The sequence below is a fragment of the Canis lupus genome, chromosome 10 (assembly GCF_003254725.2).
Source record: "Canis lupus dingo isolate Sandy chromosome 10, ASM325472v2, whole genome shotgun sequence".
NCBI lineage: Eukaryota > Metazoa > Chordata > Mammalia > Carnivora > Canidae > Canis > Canis lupus.
In genome coordinates, this window is record NC_064252.1 from 51767308 (window position 1) to 51785742 (window position 18435).

Sequence of the window (18435 nt, forward strand, 5' to 3'; positions counted from 1 at the left end):
GGCAAGCACCGTCTCATTGGCTTTTACTGGGCATTGATATCTTCCAGTTCGCACAATCTATGATTTCAGGTTGCAAGTTAAACAATTAATTGTCGAATGATCGAGTTTGCCAATGATTATTCTGGGCTCCCAGAGGGGATTTTGATTTTGGTGAAAGGGAGGAAAAATAGTATTGTCATTATTTCTTTGATGTTATTTGCTTTGAACAATTCCACGAGAATAGGCACCATGCCTCTTCTGTTGATTTCTTTTTCCTGAGAGCCCAGTATAGTGCCTTGCACAAATATAATCAAATATTTGCCAGAGAAAGAAAGCTTCATGAAAAATAAGCATCTTTGCTTTGGTCTCAAAATCTGAATAATAGTGAAATAATACACTTGATGTTGGAGAAGATAGTAGTATTTGGGTAAAGGATTAAAAGACGAATCTGGGAATACAAAGTAATGGATGAAGCAAAGAGTTAAGGAGATGAAAAATAAAAGAGGATAGGAGAGTTAATCTGAGGCCAAAATATGGAAGATCTTAATGTCAAACTTAGGACTTTTGTCCTGGATCTGGGTATTAGAGCCCACAGGGGAATGAAATGAGAGCACGAGCTCAGAGCAAAGAGCTGGGAGGGCAGAAGGCTGCAAGTATGGTAACCTATTCAGAAGCTGGTACTGGGAGATGGTGAGAACACATGCATAAAGGCAAGCCTGTCTTCCAGGGATGTGATCCATCATCTGAACCAAAATTCAGCAGACTTTATCAGAAGAGGCGGAGTATTTAAAAACTGAGGCCACTCCTGAAAAGTCTAATGCTCCAGGCTGTGGCCCTTCCATATGATGAGGCTTTCTTTTTTATTCCCTTCTTGTTTTGGGAGGACCATGGATGACATGTTCCATACCTTCTGTCAGCCCTTATTTATTGAGTTATAGTCATTGTTGGAGATGGGATTTCCCACAAATCTTTGTTTAAAACTCATTGCCAAACTGAAAACAAGAGAGAGAATTATCTGTGTGAAGTTTCCTGTGGTTCATTTCAAAACAAAACTGTCTACTGAGCCTAAAGGAACCCTGTTCAACCTGTGCCCCCCAAAACCCCACAACTGAAATCACAGGACTTTAGAAATTACACACCTGCTGGACTCTGAGACCTAGAAACAGCTTGCTGGCTTTGGGAAGTTTGGTGCCTATAGATGTTTGTCAAATAAAAGCCTTTTAGAATTGAATGAAACTTTAGCATCATTTTTCTTCAAGCTTCTACCAATCTCCCGATGACTTTTCTTTTTGATACCCTCTATTAATCGATCTCTTCATGTCACTTAAACTTAGATGAGCATTTTGGGCTCCTATTTTTTAGAGGTTTTCATCAAGCTTGGCATTAGGAAGATAGAAAAATTGGCTCATACTGTTTATTTTCCACTATTTCTGACATAGGATTCTGTGATAGTTCAGTGTTAGCTCTTGCTGAAAAGGTCTGGGGAGAAGGGATAAAAGAATGGACTCAAGCTTCTCCGAAGACTAAAAATATCATTGAGTTCAAGGCTATGGCAAGGGTTGGTTACTTTATTCTTTTTCTTTTTGGGGGGTAAGGGGGCTTCACTTGAAATTTTTCAGATCAGTTGGCATATTCCATATAAAAGAACAAGGTAATGGCTTGTTCAGGTCAGAGACACAAAACATGGTCTGAGATACTTCAGGGGGAGGTCAGATTAAGAACAAACATCCAGATCTCATTATAATCCGATTCTAAGCAATTAAAAATAATTACTCTCTTTCCTAGCTGACCTTGTGGGATATATAAGCTAGAATCTAGTCTAAATAAAGCTAAATTGGAGAGTTGAAATCTAACAGCTTAAAAATATATAGTTCAATCAACCACAGTGACTAGATAACCCAATTAGTGGCTTTGGGGAAAGAAAATCAAAAGTTAAATGAATTTCCCATTTAATGTCAACATGTCTTACTTCTGAAGCTTAGACTTCTTTGGTAGAGGACTTGGGTGAGGAAGGCCACCATTCACCTTTAGGGTAAACAAGGGACTTTATCATCACCAAGCTAGTGGAATTTTGCTGTCTCAAACCTCTACTCTTCAATTGCTGATAATGACTCTGTAAATTACAGCTCTCAGCCAATTCTCAGGGTAGAGTTCATCTTGTATTTGAAAGGATTCTTTCCTTGTGATATAATTTATACTTTTTCCCTTTAAAGGTACCACACTGTATAGCTCTCCCTTTAGTCATTTTTTGGATTCCTCCATGGGGAATATAAATCTCCCTTACCCCCAGCCCAATTAAATTCCAAATGTTGGACATACACATACCATTTCTCACTAAAACAAGTACAAGATTTTGTTTCAAGAGAAGGGATTATCTATGCATTAGCATGAAAACTGTGCTGTTTGTTTCTTTAAAAGAAATATCTAAACAAGACAGTAGGAACCTCCGGATATGGGCACCAGGGGCAATCTGCACAGTGGGATGTTTGGTTTTGATATCCAGATAGAACTACAGTAATCAAAGTACATCTGGGGAACACAGGAAACCTCACATTCAGGGTTTAGAATCTGACCTTAATTGGCAAAAATTATATTTCTTTGAACATTGATGCCTGGCTTAAAGTGATTTTGTTTAGGCAATGTCATTTATCTTTTCAATATTCTTGTTAGATACAGAGAGGCAAGTATTATTACTTATGTCAGGAGAATTGAGTGATGTACTTAGAATACAGAATGTTCAACTTTTAACTTAGGAGACTTTGTTTCTGATCTTTGTATCTTTCTGAATAAATTAATGGATTCTAGAATGACATACAGGCATTTTCTTAAAACAAACACATAAAAAAGACAAGGAAAATAAGAAAACTATCAAATCCTATAGTAGTTCACCACAGGGAGAGCAATAATCATCTTTTATAAGAATCTTTTCCTTAGTACTGAGGAGCGGAGCAAATAAACAGATGTAATTCCCCCTGATTTATTGTATCATTTGTTCTACATGTAATTGAGGGCCAAGAACATACATTGCATTGAACCGGGAACAATAAAGAATAAAAAAGAAATTTTCATTGCAGTGGAGGAAATAGGACACACATGAAAAAATAAGGACAAAGGAAGATGAAGTGTGAGATGAACTGTACTAGCATTTAGATTAAATACAGATGAAGTAGTCAGAGAAGACTTCATCAAGGAGGCAACCTTGGAGCAAGATGATGATAATAAGTAGGTTGGATTTCAAGAAGCAAGAAGGAAGAAACTGAGCATAGTATAGACAGAAGGCATAACATGAAGACACAGGGAAGCAGAAATGCACAAACAGAGCTTAAGAGTGAGTCTGAGCTTTGCAGAGTTGAGAGCTCCTGTTGGCGAGCAGCGAGAAGCAGTTAGAAAAATGAGCCATCGGGTGATTTGAGTGGGGGAAATCATAACATGGTGGCAATGGTATTTTATAGAGAAAAATTCAACCACAGTGTGCAGGCTGGTTTGGAGAGGAGAGAGAAATTTGTTGAAAGGGATAGAGTAGGACATAATTATACAATCCTGGCTTTAGTTGTTCAGGGTCCAAACAGATGATTGCAGTAAAGAAAGAATACGTAATGGGGTGCCTGGGTGGCTCAGTTGGTTGAGCATCTGAATCTTGGTTTTGGCTCAGGTCATGATCTTAGGGTCTTGAGATCAAGCCCTGCTGTCCTGCTTTGGGCTCTGTGCTTAGCAGGGAATCTGCTTGAGATTCTCTCCCTCCCTCTGCCCCTCCCCTGTTGCATGCTCTCTGTCTCTCAAAAGAAATAAAATACTTTAAAAAAAAAGAGAATTACTGGTAGTAATATGAAGAGAGTTTGTAAAACTGATTGGATGTGGTTAGTCAAGAAAGTGAGCCATCAATACTCAACAAATCAGAGTCAGGAGTGGTTTTACTAGTTTTATCTTTCCTTTCTTTACTTCAGTATAAGTAATAACTAGTTTCGAGTTTCCATGTGGCTATAATCTTTAAAACTTTATTCTTCATGAGAACATACTACATACTTAAACAGCAGCTTCCCAGGCACAAAGCACTGAAAACCCCAGCCAAAGGTTTGTCTCCAGCTGATACTGAACACTGGAATGGGAGTCAGGAGTTTCAGGCTGCAGTTCAGACTCGACAAGGGATTCATTCTGGTGGCTGGGGTTGAATAGACCAGACTGTGGATTAGCCTTTCTGAAAACGTATTCTACAGAATATTAATCCCAGAATATGCTTTCAGAGAAAAAAAATTACACAATTAAACTTGTTTACAAACATCAGAAGCCCTATTTCCCTTTTGAAGATCACAGAACTTTATTGGCACAACAAAAGTCATCTCTTTTGGCATACAGTGCTGATAACATCCCTCCGAACTAAGGAAAAACTAGAGTAGCTCCTAGCTAAACAATAATCTAGGATTCTGGAAATAAGGTGAGTGATCTAAACCAAAGCAGCAAAACAAGAAATATAAGCCAGAGGGATAAAATAGAACAAAAAGTATATATAATTAGGTAATTAAAAGTAAGGCTGGTCATTTGAGATTACAAGGAGATACAGGAACTTGACATTGAAGAGAGGTGTGAATACAGGCAGCCTACGGTAAAATCTCAGTACAGATCTCTCTGTGTCAATGGAGACCACCAGTAGATGCTTTTCTCCTCTTCATATTATGGTCATCTGACCCTGCTGAAGAAAAAGATAGCTGCACCTGTACTGTCACTTAGAGCTAAAATTTCAGATTTTGAATGGGTGTTCACATTCTCCTTAGAAATTGTAACTCCAGGAAGAATAAAGCAAGATCAAAGTGTCCTTTCTAGATCCACTGACTGCCTCCAATTGAAATGGAGTTTCTAGGGTAAGTCAGAAATCAAAATTCCTTTGACTGTGGTCAGAATGAAACTTCCCTGAGTTCTTGGCAAATACTGAAAGCCTAAAAGAACACATTTTCTTACTCAGAAAATAAGTGCACAGAGAGTAAGTGCTCCAGCCACTGGAGGGAGGCAGAAATTATTCTTATGTAAGTGGGACATTATAAACTATTTCAGAGTTACAAAGATCTCTATATTACTTGTTGAAAGCATTCTCATACCTATTGATTCACTTGGTCATCATGAATGCCCTCTGTGGTATTTTTTTTCCTAGTGTTTTACAGATGACAACAGCAACAACAGCCATTACCACTACCTGAGAGGCATTGCCCTGGGTGGTAGGTATTCATTGTCCCATATAGTCCTCATGGCAACTCTTTGAGAAAGGCTTATATTACAATTTCCATTAAACACCCAAAAGCCCCTGTGGTACAGCAAAAAACAATGTTATAGCCTGGGTTTGAAACTCAGTCTCTTGGATTCTGAAGACTATACCATCTCTGACTTGTCAAAAACAGTAAAAGGCCTGCTTGTGAACATTACCTTGGAATTCCCTCCATTCCTGACCCAGCTCACCTAGTTTAGTACTTTCTCTATGGTGCCATGTTTCAGGCTGCCTCAACCCTCAACCCTACTTAAGTCAATAAGATTTAGCTGGTTTTAGCTATAGTCTAAATGAGAAATGGGTAATCTATAGCCTGTGGGTCAAGGTGGGCCTGCCCTCTGTTTTTCTATGGCTCATGAGCTAAGACTACTTTTCACCTTTTACATTAAAAAAAAAAAAATCAAGACTATTTTGTGATATGCAACCGTTATACAAAATTCAAATTTCAGGGGCAAAAATAAAGTTTTGTTTGCACACAGCCATGCTTATTCACTTACGTTTTGTCTGTGGCAGTTTTCCTACAACTGTGACTGTTGAGTAGTTGCAGTAGAAACTTATGGCCCATAAAGCTTAAAGTATTTATTAGTGGATCTTAACTGAAAATGCTGACCTCTGGGCAAATTCTAAGGGACATTTTTGTTTGTTTGAAGAGCAACAAATGGAGGGAGTCAGAGGCTTTCATTATATACAGCATAGAGAAGAAGTAGGAACACAGGCTCAAGTTTGGATCCCAGCTCTGCCATCCAGGAGCCACAGGGCTGACAGTATCCAGGTTATTGAATATTTGGGCTCTTTGATTTGCCTCATTTGAAAAATAGAACATTGACACCAAACTTGCAGTTCTGTTGTGAACTTTTCATAAGGTATTATGTGTAAAGCTTCAGGCAAATGGTATTGACCCTTCAAGTAAATGGAATCTACTTGCCTGTTGGTGGTACCTTCCTGTTGCTTTGGTGTTAATATGTTCACGTGGCTGGGGAATTAGAAATCTCTAGCGATAGCTGGTATATATATATAAAATGAAAGTGCTGCAAGGTAGATGGATTGATAGGATAAATTATACATGGTAAGATGTAGCAATTGTTTTCCCCTGGGTGAATCTGACAAACGATGATGCTGTGCTGTGTTGATGGATTAAGCAGTTATACTCAATGAAGCCCTGCTATTCCACCCACCTCCACCTGATATGATCATCATTAAAGCCAATACCCAAATGCAGAAGGCTGCAAGGTGAGTTAGAAATACTTAGCCATTTCATCTCTCCTCTGCCAGTGTTGCAGATAAACCCAATCCAATCCCTTTAAAAAACAAAAATAAATAAAAGTAATTGTGCTTTCATTTTAACTCAACATCTGAATTCTAGTTCACTTGGCATTTTATCTGCTCTTCCATGATGAACAAACCTCAAAAATATCCTCAAATATTTTTTTTTTTTTACATCTAACAACGAAAGCAATGTTTATCTTCTTTTCCTCTATATGCCCAGAAGATTGCAAAGCTAAACTCTAGAGTGGCCCAATTCACACTCTGTTAGTGAGTATGTAGAGAAAAGAATTTTCTCGAGACTAAATATCTGAGGACGTCTGGGTGGCTCAGTGGTTGAGTATCTGCCTTCGGCCCAGGGCATGATCCTGGAGACCTGGGATCGAGTCCCAAATCGGGCTTCCTGCATGGAGCCTGCTTCTTTCTCTGCCTGTCTCTCTGATGAATAAATAAACAAAATCTTAAAAAAAAAAAAAAAAAGACTAAATATCTGGGAGAACTTTAGTCCTCAAAACTCCCAAGCAACTGTATTCATTCCCAGGAGGGTTGGTGAGCGGGGAGGGAATGCCAGTGACAGGCAAATTCTTTCTTTCTTTCTTCTTCTTCTTCTTCTTCTTCTTCTTCTTCTTCTTCTTCTTCTTCTTCTTTTTTAAGAATATAGAATTTTATCTTATTTTAGTTAAAAAAAATAATTGTACCACCAAATGAAGAAGTAGCTTTCTTTGGGGGAAGGTGAGAAGGGAGAAGGGGGGTGGGGTGGGGAAAGAGCAATAAGCCAAAGAAAAAGAACTTTTTATATTCATCTGTATAAACATATCCGCTAAGGCAAACGCAATCCCGGGCCAAGGCTGCTGCACTGGGGTCAGTACCTCCTAATTTCCGCAGGTTCTAAGGCCAAAAAATTAAAACCTCTGCAAACCCAACAGTTTTGTGGACTCTGGGGGCATTTTACTAAAATAAAGAGTTAATCAAGTTTAAAAAGCAGTGACATTGTCATGACACACATGGGAAGTTGCATAACCGCGGCCTCGACGGCCGTTCTCTTGTCTGGACGGGGTGACGGGCACAGTTCCACGACACGGCAACGGGCACGGCCGCGCGCACACGTGGGTGAGCACACTGGGGGCTGCGTGGGACCGGGCTGGTGGCGCAGCCCGTCTGGGGAGGGGCACAGGGAGGGCTGGGGTCCCCATGCTTGCTCACGTCCCATCGCTGCTGACGAGGCGGCACCTGTCACTCGGGGAAGGATGGCGCGAAGGGGCCGAGCGAGGCCCCCGGTCCCCACCGCCCGGTCCGCGCAAACCACTTAAAGCACCTCTTGGACGCGTCCCGGGGATCGGAGCCGGCGCTGGTTCCTTCCCGGCGCAGGGGCCAGTCCCTCGTCCCCACCCTGCTCTCCCCGGACCCCCGGGCGACCACGGAGCGGCCTCCCCTCCCACGATCCCTGGCGTGGCCGGCAGAGGGGGGCCCGTGAGGTAGACTGGCGCAGCTGCCCCCCACCCTGCCTGCTGGGGTCCCCCCGTGAGCGTCCTGGGTCCCTTTGCCAAGAGAGAAGCGTGCTGCCCCCGCCGCACCCCGCACCCCGCAAGCGGGAGGAGGCGGGGCTGGAGAGAACAGGTGGGGTGGGGAGCCCCAGTGCCTCTGATGGGCCCCTTAGGTCCCGCTCTGCTGCAGAGCTGGAGCCCCCCCCCCCCCAGTTCTCGCTGTCCGCCCTCCCCCAGTCTTGGAAGCGGCTGGGGGGCCCCAGGACAGGGGCGGGGGCGGGGAGGAAGGGAGTGTATGGAGGGCGGGTACCCTGACCCCCGGGCCCCGCCGGCCCCCCACCCCCGCGCCCAGCCAGCAGGGGCGGGCAGACTGGAGGCCAAGCCTGATCCTGGGCTCTGTCCAAGGGACCTACTGAAAACCCAGCAAGTCTGTGAACGCAGCCAGCTGAGGGGGGCCCCGGGCGGCCCGGCCCCTGCTCCCCCCGCCGTTCCGTTCCCGAGGCCGGGCGCCAGCGCGGGCTCCTTGCCGGCCCTCCCCCGCCATCCCTGCGTGTCTCCTCCTTCTTTTTAAAAAGATTTTATCCATTTATTTGAGAGAGAGAGTGAGAGAGCTTAAGCAGGGGAGTGGCAGAGGGAGAAGGAGAGGCAGGATCCCCACCAAGCAGGGAGCCCAATGCGGGGCTTGACCCAGGACCCCGTAACCATGACCGAGCCAAAGGCAGAAGCTTAACTGACCAAGTCACCCAGGTGTCCCTCCTCTTCTTAGTTTTATGCACCTTTGTCCTCTGTGTATATACACTTAAGCTAAGGGTTCACCCAGAGCTACCCTCTGTCAAGCGTGACAAGCACACTTTCTCCTGTAATCTCCTTCTAGGTTGCAAAGTGCTGTTGAGCAGAGACATGTTTTAGTCATTGATATTAGGATGAATTATTTTTAAAAAATCATACTCCCCTCCCACACTATACACACCTACTCCCCGAGGTTTGGGGTTTGAGAATGGATTTTCTTCTTTTCCTTCCCCCCCTACTTCCCTCCTTTTCTTTCTTTCTTCATGTTTTCTCAGAGACTAGAAAAAAAATCTCATCTCATAAAGACATGTCAGAAAATAGATGACCTAGTGCAGAAGGGGGTTTGGGATGGATGAATATCACTCTAAAATTAAATCTTGTTAGGGGTTGTCTGCTCCAGCAGTTAGTTGGCACTGCTTGTCTCATCGGAAAACATCAGAAGAAGTAGAGAGGTGGAAATGGTTATGTTTGTGAGGGAGCTCTATCTTTTAGTATGAACAACAACCCAACCAAAAAAGCTGTATTAAAGCCCTTTAGAAGTGAGGAACCTGAGGTTCAGAGGGGTTAAGCAATTATTCAAAGTTGCTTAGGAGCAAGTGACTTCTTACAAGATTTCAGGTGCATTGACCTTCTCCTGTTTTTGTAGTGACTTAATAGACCAGACTGTGCATAGGCACATTCTTCCCCGTAATCAGGAATAGTTGTCTCATTGGAAACAGTGTAGACAAAATGCAGAGCTGACTGGTTATTTTCCCTGCCACTGCAGCCACCTCTGGATAGACAGGACTTGAGATGTCCAGGGGAAAAGGATCAAGCACAACTAACCAGTGTGTAACCATGTTTGAGTGTAGCTCTGGTAATTGTGAACTAAAAAGATGACCATACTCTGTAGTCAAATAAGAGTCGTCCTTGGCTTTATGAGACCAAGAGTGAAACAGACCTCCAGAATAGTGGCTTCTATATAAAATCCTTGTAATAAATACAGTGACTATATCTGCAACTTCTGAGCCTAACAACTTGCTAGTTCTTAGGGGGAAGTAGTAATTGGACAATCAGAATTAGGGTTTGGGGGAAAGAACGTAGACTATGAGTCAAAAGGCTTGATTTCTAGTTGTGGCTGTTCCTTGACTCTGTAAGAGTTTGGGCAAATCTCTTGACTCTCCAGACCCCAGATTCCTCATTTGCAAAATGAAGAAATAGAGTGAAATGATGTCTAAAATCTTGTCCAACGCTCAGTCTATAAACTTCCTATTAAAATAACCAGTGAAATTCTAACATTGTGAATTGTATTTCCCAGCTATATGAAAGAGTATGCTATATATTTTCCTGCTCACTCTGTCTCCCCCTTTCTTTCTTCCATTTTCCACACTTTGTCCTCTCTCCTCCAGCCCCATTTCCCCAGGAAACAGAACCTCAGTTCGGGTATTATTTCCTGATGCCTCCAAAGCAACAGTGATTCGTGCCTTCTTGAAATTCATTGTCCTTAGGAGACGTGCTGTATATGCCTCTTAAATCACAACTGTCTTTCTGCCTCCAGTTCCAGGTCTTCAAAGTTTCCAGTTTTTCTTAGTTTTACTTTTCTGGTTTCACCAAAGACCGTATGGAAGCCAAGAGCAAATGTGTTGAAAAGACTCAAATACCTTCTTTTTCTCTTTGCTTTCCCCACTGCCCTTTCCTGGCGGCTGCTGAGACAAACTCTCACTAAGATCTTGGGAGAGCTGCAAGCAGGGTGTTAGGCTGGGGAGTTTGTTTTACTTAACTATTTCTGCCCTAACCAAAGGCTTATCAGTCTAAATGTGAAAATAGTAATAGCACACAACTCACAAATGCCAGCCCCACCATTGTTCCCGCTGCCTCTGATACTCACAGTTCAACGGCATTCCTGGGGAGGTCAGAGGGAATTTCTGTCACCTTGCTCTCTTGGCAGAGGAAAACCCTGTGAGAGCAGTGACAGATCCGATGATGACATCCTGAGCCTAAGCTCAGGAATGCCAGCGAGAAGACCAGGAGCAAGGCCATACTTATTCATCCATCCACCTGCTTTCTTCCTGCATCTGCAGAGAAAAATCTCCCCAGATTTCAGAAGCTCCACACAGCGCCCTTATGAGAAGAGATCTACCGGGGTCACATGACCCACCAGGGGATATGTGTGTGTGTGTGTGTGTGTGTGTGTGGCCACTTTCAGACAAATAGCAAAATTCTTGTGTGCCAGTAGTGACTTCCGGGGCAAGATAAGCTACGCCCTTATCCTTCTCTATTGGATTTCTTCCACCCTGACCCAAGGAAGCCAGCAAATAGAACTTTGATGTGTGTCTGGAACTATTTACATTAATTATACTGTAGACGTGTCCCTGCTGATCACTATTCTCTTTTCAAGAAAGCGACATGATTGACTTTCTCCAGAAAAGACATGACTCACATATGATGCGAAATACCAGTAAGAATGTCACTTAGTGAGGGGTGGGGACCCATTTCCAGTCTTGGCATCCACATCTTTCTCCCTCCCATAAAACTGAAACGTCTGGGTCGTAGTCACAAGTCCTCTTTCTTGCCCTAACTAATAACTAAAAATGGTGTTGCTTAGAAGACAGGTGGGTGGGCTAGTGAGCCCTGGGCAGATATCCCCAGGTAGCAGGCACCTCTGAAGGGGCATCCACAGAGACAATTGACTTCTCTGAGTGATTTGAGGAACGGGCTGTCTTTTCAGTTGAATTTAGGGGACATTAGCAGTGCACCCTCTGTTGTGGATCCTTTCAGTCTTCTCTCATTTTCAGGCTCAGAAGATTGCCTCTGCCTTTGGGACATTGGCACAAATGAATTTATCTAACCTGTGCTTTTAAGTACATTTTAAATGGCCCCTGTAGGTGAGAGTCCCGGCACTTTGGCATTCTCAGTTGGCTGGACGGTACAGGATCTGGAAATGTTTGGTGACGTTTTCAGTAAAGTGGCCTTCTACTTCCAACTCCAGAATCTATGATGATGATTATTTATTTATTTATATTTTTTAAAGATTTTATTCATGAGAGACAAAGGCAGAGACATAGGCAGAGGGAGAAGCAGGCTCCATGCAGGGAGCCTGATGTGGGACTCGATCCCGGGTCTCCAGAAACATGCCCTGAGCCAAAGGCAGGTACTCAACCGCTGAGCCACCCAGGTGTTCCCTCTATGATGACTTAAAGGCAGAATATTCTCTAAGATCCTGTGTACAATTTATTATTAGTTTCAACACTATCTTTAAGTAATTAGTTGCATAAGATTGAGTTAGGTGAAAATACTAAACATGTATATATTTTTCCTTCTCCTCCCTCCCTCTCCCCTACCTCATTGAAGAATAATGACTTACAATGAAAGGATTAAATTATCTTTAAGGGAAAAAACAGGAGCAAGTGACTTTTAGGGTAAAATTGTCCCCTAGCTTTTTCTGGGAGCAACTGCTTCATTTTAATTCCAGTACTGGAAGATCAGGGTAGTATTTATGTGGACTTTCTATGGATCTATTTTGCCTAACACGAATAGTTAAATTATTATACTCAACAATATCGATCCACAGAATAATAGTCTTTCAGGTATGGAAGGGCTTAAATGCAATCACCCAACTAATGCTTAAGTTTACTCTAAAATATTCACAGTAATTTAAAGGGATTTACCTACCTATGCTTGACTAACTCCAGTGACAAAAAAAACCCAAAAACTCATTACCATTTGAAACTCCCACCCATACCCCTGCCTGACAAATCTCCACTTAGATTTGTAGAACTCCAATTGTAATTAAATTAGACCTTCTATAACGACCACAAATCTTTTTAAAATTGCGATTTTGATTTTAAAACTATGTTATATTCACAACTCCTAGAAATATAACTATAAATAAATATAACTTATTAAGCAAAATAATAGAATAGAACCATGCCACTGCATCTATTTACTTGCTCCTTTCAATTTTCTCTGATGTTTCTATGCCTGGAAGTGACCACTAATGTGAATTTTGTATTTAATATTTTTAAAAATTTTATCACCAAAGTATGCATCCGTAAACAATGTATTATGTGATTTTGCTTGTTTTCTAATTTTATACAAATCATATCAGCCTTTAAGTAGTGTTTTGTCACTTGCCGTTTTAAACTAATTTGACATTTTTTCTTTTCATATTTTTAAGTTTAAATTCAATTAATTAACATATAACTTATTATTAGTTTCAGAGGTAGAGGTCAGTGACTCATCAGTCTTATATAATACCCAGTGTTCATTACATCACATGCCCTCCTTAATGTCCATCACCCAGTTACCCCATCTTCTCCTTCCCCTCTGGCAACCCTCAGTTTGTTTCCTATGGTTAAGAGTCTCTTATGGTTTGTCTCCCTTTCTGATTTTGTCTCGTTTTATTTTTCCCTCCCTTCACCTGTGATCCTCTGTTTTGTTCTAACTACTTTTTTAAGAACCACTCATTTAGGGTAGCCCCCGTGGCTCAGCGGTTGAACGCCGCCTTCAGTCCAGAGAGTGATCCTGGAGACCCAGGATGGAGTCCCAGGTCAGGCTCCCTGCATGGAGCCTGTTCCTCCCTCTGCCTGTGTCTCTGCACACTCCTGCCCACTCTCTGTGTCTCTCATGAATAAATAAATAAATAAAATCTTAAAAAATAATACAACTATTAAAAAAGAACCACCCATTTACTGTGTTATATGTAGCTGTAGTTAAGTATTTTTCATTACCTATAATATTCCACTGTACAAATTTGCTACAATTTATGTCTTCATTTTTATATGATCTCTCTCTATCCCATGGTCAGAAAAATATTGTTTTGTTTTTTCTAAAAATTTTATAGTTTTGCCCTGCACATTTAAGTCTTAAATGTGTTTGATAGTGATAATCGTGTGTAGTATATGAATCAGGAACTGAGTTTAAGTGTTATCCAATGACACAGGGTTTTTATTCACATGAGTAAACAATTATCCCAGAAGCATTTATTGAATAGGCCCCTTTCCCCTCTTATCTGTAAAAACTATTTTTCTTATATCTCAGTAACTATTTTGCGTTTAAGCTCTTTTATAGTCCATTGGCCTTTTTATCTACCACCTGTGCTATACTTAATTACTTGAAATGTAAGTTTTGATATGTTTTGATATATATTGTAAGAAAATACCTTTCTCTTATTTCTTATAGTAGTATCTTGCCTATTTTGGACCTTGCTTATTCCATATGAGTTTTAGAATCAGCTTATTGAATTTCTTGAAAAAACTCTGATAGAGTTTTCTTTGGAATTATGTTGACTGTATAGATTAATTTTGAGAAAAATTGTCACCTTGAAGATATTAAGTCTTCCTATCCCTAATTGTGGTTTATTACCATTTTTCTGGGGCCTTCATTGGTGTCTTTCAATAAAGTTTTATACTTTCTCTATAAAGGTCTTAATATCTTAGTTATTTCTAGGTAACATTTACATGTCTTTTGCTATTGTAAATAATACCAATATTTAAAATAACACTTAATGTTGGTTATCACATTGTGAAAATGCAATTGACTTTGGAATATTTATTTTATACCTAATTACTTTGCTACATTTCTATATGGAATATCAGTCACATCTAAACAATCATATATATAATAGGTGTATTATATATGTAATATGTATATATGAGTCTATTTCTTCTTTAATTTCTTCCTTCCTCCCTCCATGTTCTTCTTTCTCTCTCTCTTTCCCTCTGCTTTTAGTATTTTCTTTGAAATATTTTTAAGACAATTTTATATCTGTCCCTTTTTATTGAAGTGCAATTGACACACAGTGTTACATTAGTTTCAGGTGTATGACATGATTCAACAACTCTGTATGTCATACTACGCTTACCATAGTTGTAGCTGCTATCCTTGACAACACTTGTTAGCTTTTGTCTTTTTGATACCAGCCATTCTGATAGGTATAAGGTGATATCTCATGGTGGTTTTGATTTGAATGATTATTAGTAATGCTGAGCATATTTTCATGTATTTATTGTGTATGTATGTCTTCTTTGGGAAAAGATCTAGTCAATTCCTCACCCATTTTTTTAATTGGATTGTTTCTTTGGTGTTGGGTTTTATGTTTTTAAAAAATATATTTTGGATATTATCCTCTTAATTGAATATATCACTTACAAATGCATTCTCCCATTCAGTACAGTTGCCTTTTCATTTTTTATGGCTTTCTTTGCTGCACAAAAGTTTTTTATTTTGACATAGTCCCAATATTGTATTTTTGCCTTTGTTTCCCTTATCTGAGAAGAGTTACCTAGAAAAATGTTGCTAAGGCTGATGTCAAACAGATAGATTACTGCCTATGGTTTCATCCAGGAGTTTTATGGTTTGGGGTCTCATATTTAGGTCTTTAATATGTTTTGAGTTTATTTTTGTGTACGGTGTTAGAAAGTAGTCCAGCTTCATTCTTTTACATGTAGATGTCCAATTTTCCCAATACCATTTATTGAATAGGCTTTTCCTCCATAACATATCCTCTTTTATCATAGATGAATTGACCATAGAAGTGTGAGTTTATTTCTGGGATCTCTATTCTGTTCCATTGTTTTATGTGTTTATTGCGAGCCAGGATCATACTGTTTTGATTATTATAGCTTTGTAGTATAGCTTGAAACCTGGAATTGTGATACGTCCAGCTATGTTCTTTTTTCTCAAGATTGTTTTGACTATTTGGGGTCTTTTGCCGTGTTTCCTATACTTTTAAGACTATTCCTTCTAGTTCTGTGAAAAATGTTACTGATAATTTGATAGGGACTGCACTGAATCCATAGATTGCTTTGGGTAGTGTGGATATTTTAGCAACATTAATTCTTCTAATCCATGATCATAGTATATATTTCATTTGTGTCATCTTCAGTTTCTTTCATTAGTGTTTTATACTTTCCAGTGTACTGATCTTTCACCTCTTTATTCTTTTTGGTGCAACTGTGAATAGAATTGTTTTCTTACCTTCTTTTTCTGTTACTTCATTAGTAGTGTATAGAAACACAACATATTTCTGTATATGAATTTTGTCCTCCAAATTTATCGAATTCATTTATTAGTTTTAATAGTTTTTGAGCTTTTAGGATTTTTCTATATATATTATCATGTCATCTTCAGATAGTGACCAGTTTTACCTTACCAATTTGGATGCTTTCTCCCCCTCCTCTCTCTCTCTCTTTCTTTCTCTCTCTTTTCTCTTTCTTTGGTCTGATTTCTGTGACTAAGATTTCTGGTTCTATCTTGAATTAAAGTGGTGAGAATGGACATCCTTGTCTTTTTCCTGATAAAAGAAAAGCTCTCAGCTTTTCACCATTGAGAATGATGGTAAGTATGGGTTTTTCATATGTGACTTTTATGATGCTGAGTTATGTTCCCTCTAAACCCACTTTGTTGAGAATTTTTATCATGAATGGGTGTTAAAATTTGTCAAATACTTTCTCTGGGCCTATTGAGATGATTATATTATTTTATCCTTCATTTTGTTAATGTGGTGCATCCCATTGATGTGTGAATATTGAACCATCCTTGAATCCCTGTAATAAATCTCATTTGATCATAGTAAATGATCCTTTTAATGTATTGTTGAATGTGGTTTGCTAACATTTTGTTGAGGATTTTGCATCTGTGTTCATCATAGATATTGGACTGTAGTTTTCTCTTCTGGTAGTGTCTTTGTCTGATTTTGGTATTAATGTTATCAATATTTTAGTATTCTCTTTAAAATTATTTTATTTTATTTTTTAAAGATTTTATTTATTTATTTATTCATGAGAGACACAGAGAGAGAGAGAGAGAGAGAGAGAGACAGAGACAGAGACATAAGCAGAGAGAGAATCAGGCTCCCTGAGGGGAGCCCAATGTGGGACTTGATCCTGGGAATCTGGGATCATGCCCTGAGCCAAAGGCAGATGCTCAACCACTGAGCCACCCAGGTGTCCCTCTTTAAAAGTATTTTAAAAAAATATCATACCTATTAAAAATCTTTAAAAAAATATCTTGTACTGTGTATTTCTGTCCATTTTTTTTATATTGACCAACACAGCCAGAATTTTCTCTATTTTATTAATCCTTTCAAAAGACTTACTTTTGCGGGGATCCCTGGGTGGCTCAGTGGTTTAGTGCCTGCTTTTGCTGATGTCCTTATTTTCTTTCTACAATTTTTGTTCTTATTTCCCTCCATTTCTGGTTTGCTCTGTTTTTTTTTTTTTTTTTTTTTTTTTTTTTACCTCCTATTTGATGTCAGTTCATTAGTTTTCCAGTCTTCTAATATATACACTTGGGCTGTAAATTTCTCTGTAATCCTTGTCTTAGCTCTATTCTACAAATACTATTAGGTAAATTTTTCCTTATAGCTTAGTTCTAAATATTTTTCAATTTTCAATTTGATTTCTACTTTGGCACATGAGTAAATGAGATGCATTCTTTTAAAATTTATGAACTACTAGAAAGATTTAATTTTATCTCTTTGTTATTGACCTCTAATGTAGTTGTATAATAGAGAATGTGGTCTATGTTGGTTTTTTCCCTCAAATGTGTTGGTACTTGTTTTATGACTTAGAATAGGTGATTTTTGTAAATATTCAGTGTGAACGTGAGAAGAAGCAATATTCTCTATTTACTTATTGACAAGTTCTGTATTTGTCCCATAAGTCCAAAATATTCTATATATTTACTAACATTTTAAGTTTTAATTTATCTAGTTGAGGAATTTCAGTTGATATTTCATGGGATGGCAAAACTTGTCCCTGTATCCTATCAATTTTTCTTCATGCATTTTTTTTTTAAGATTTTATTTATTCACGAGAGACACAGAGAGAAAGAGAGGCAGAGACACAGGCAGAGGAAGAAGCAGCAGGGTCCAGGCAGGAAACCCCATGCGGGACTCCATCCAGGGACCCCAGGATCACGCCCTGAGCCAAATGCAGACCCTCAATCACTGAGCCACCCAGGCTCCCTCTTCATGTATTTAAATGCTGTTTGGGGCTTGTAAGTTAAGAGTGGTATACCCATTTTTCTTTCTTTCTTTCTTTTTCTTTCTTTCTTTCTTTCTTTCTTTCTTTCTTTCTTTCTTTCTTCTTTCTTTCTCTTTCTTTCTTTTTTTTTTTTAAGATTCTATTTCTTTATTGATGAGAGACAGAGAGAGAGAGAGAAAGGCAGAGACATAGGCAAAGAGAGAAGCAGGCTTCATGCAGGGAGCCCAATGTGGGACTCGATCCCGGGACCCTAGGATCACACCCTGGGCCAAAGGCAGGCGCTCAACTGCTGAGCCACCCGGGCGTCCTGAGTGGTATACCTGTTGAGTTGAAACTTCTATCACTTTATAGCATCTTACTATATTCATAATATTTTCTGTTAAGGCCAGTTTTATCTGATATTAATATAAATATACCAGTTTCTCACTTGACAAATATTTTTTAGTATATTTTTTCTACCTTTGTGCTTTCAACCTTTATGTCATTATGTTTTAGGCATATCTGTTATAACTACTTATCAACTGGATTTTGTGTTTTAATCCATTCTTAAAATCTCAAGAGATAACCTTAATAATTTAATATTTATTTTAGTGATCAACCTATATGGATTTTTTCCTACCATGTAACTTTTTCTTTTGTTCTAATTTTATATCTTCCATTTTCTCTCGTCTTTTGTTGAAATTTGTGTGTTTGCTTTCTT

General features: G+C 39.5%; 1 protein-coding gene across 7 annotated transcripts in view; it reads right to left on the bottom strand.

Moving 5' to 3' along the window:
* Positions 1–10967, bottom strand: part of FSHR (follicle stimulating hormone receptor) — a 179343-nt gene extending 168376 nt beyond the window's left edge. For 2 of the 7 annotated variants that reach the window (XM_025466426.3, XM_025466415.3), the window contains exon 1: positions 10637–10967. In XM_025466426.3, coding sequence (XP_025322211.3) covers positions 10637–10788 — 152 coding nt within the window. In that variant the 5' untranslated portion in view covers positions 10789–10967. The remainder of the gene's footprint in view (positions 1–10636) is intronic. The other 5 variants (XM_025466434.3, XM_025466406.3, XM_025466451.3 and 2 more) reach the window with 3 other exon arrangements.
* Positions 10968–18435: the final 7468 nt, after the last annotated feature.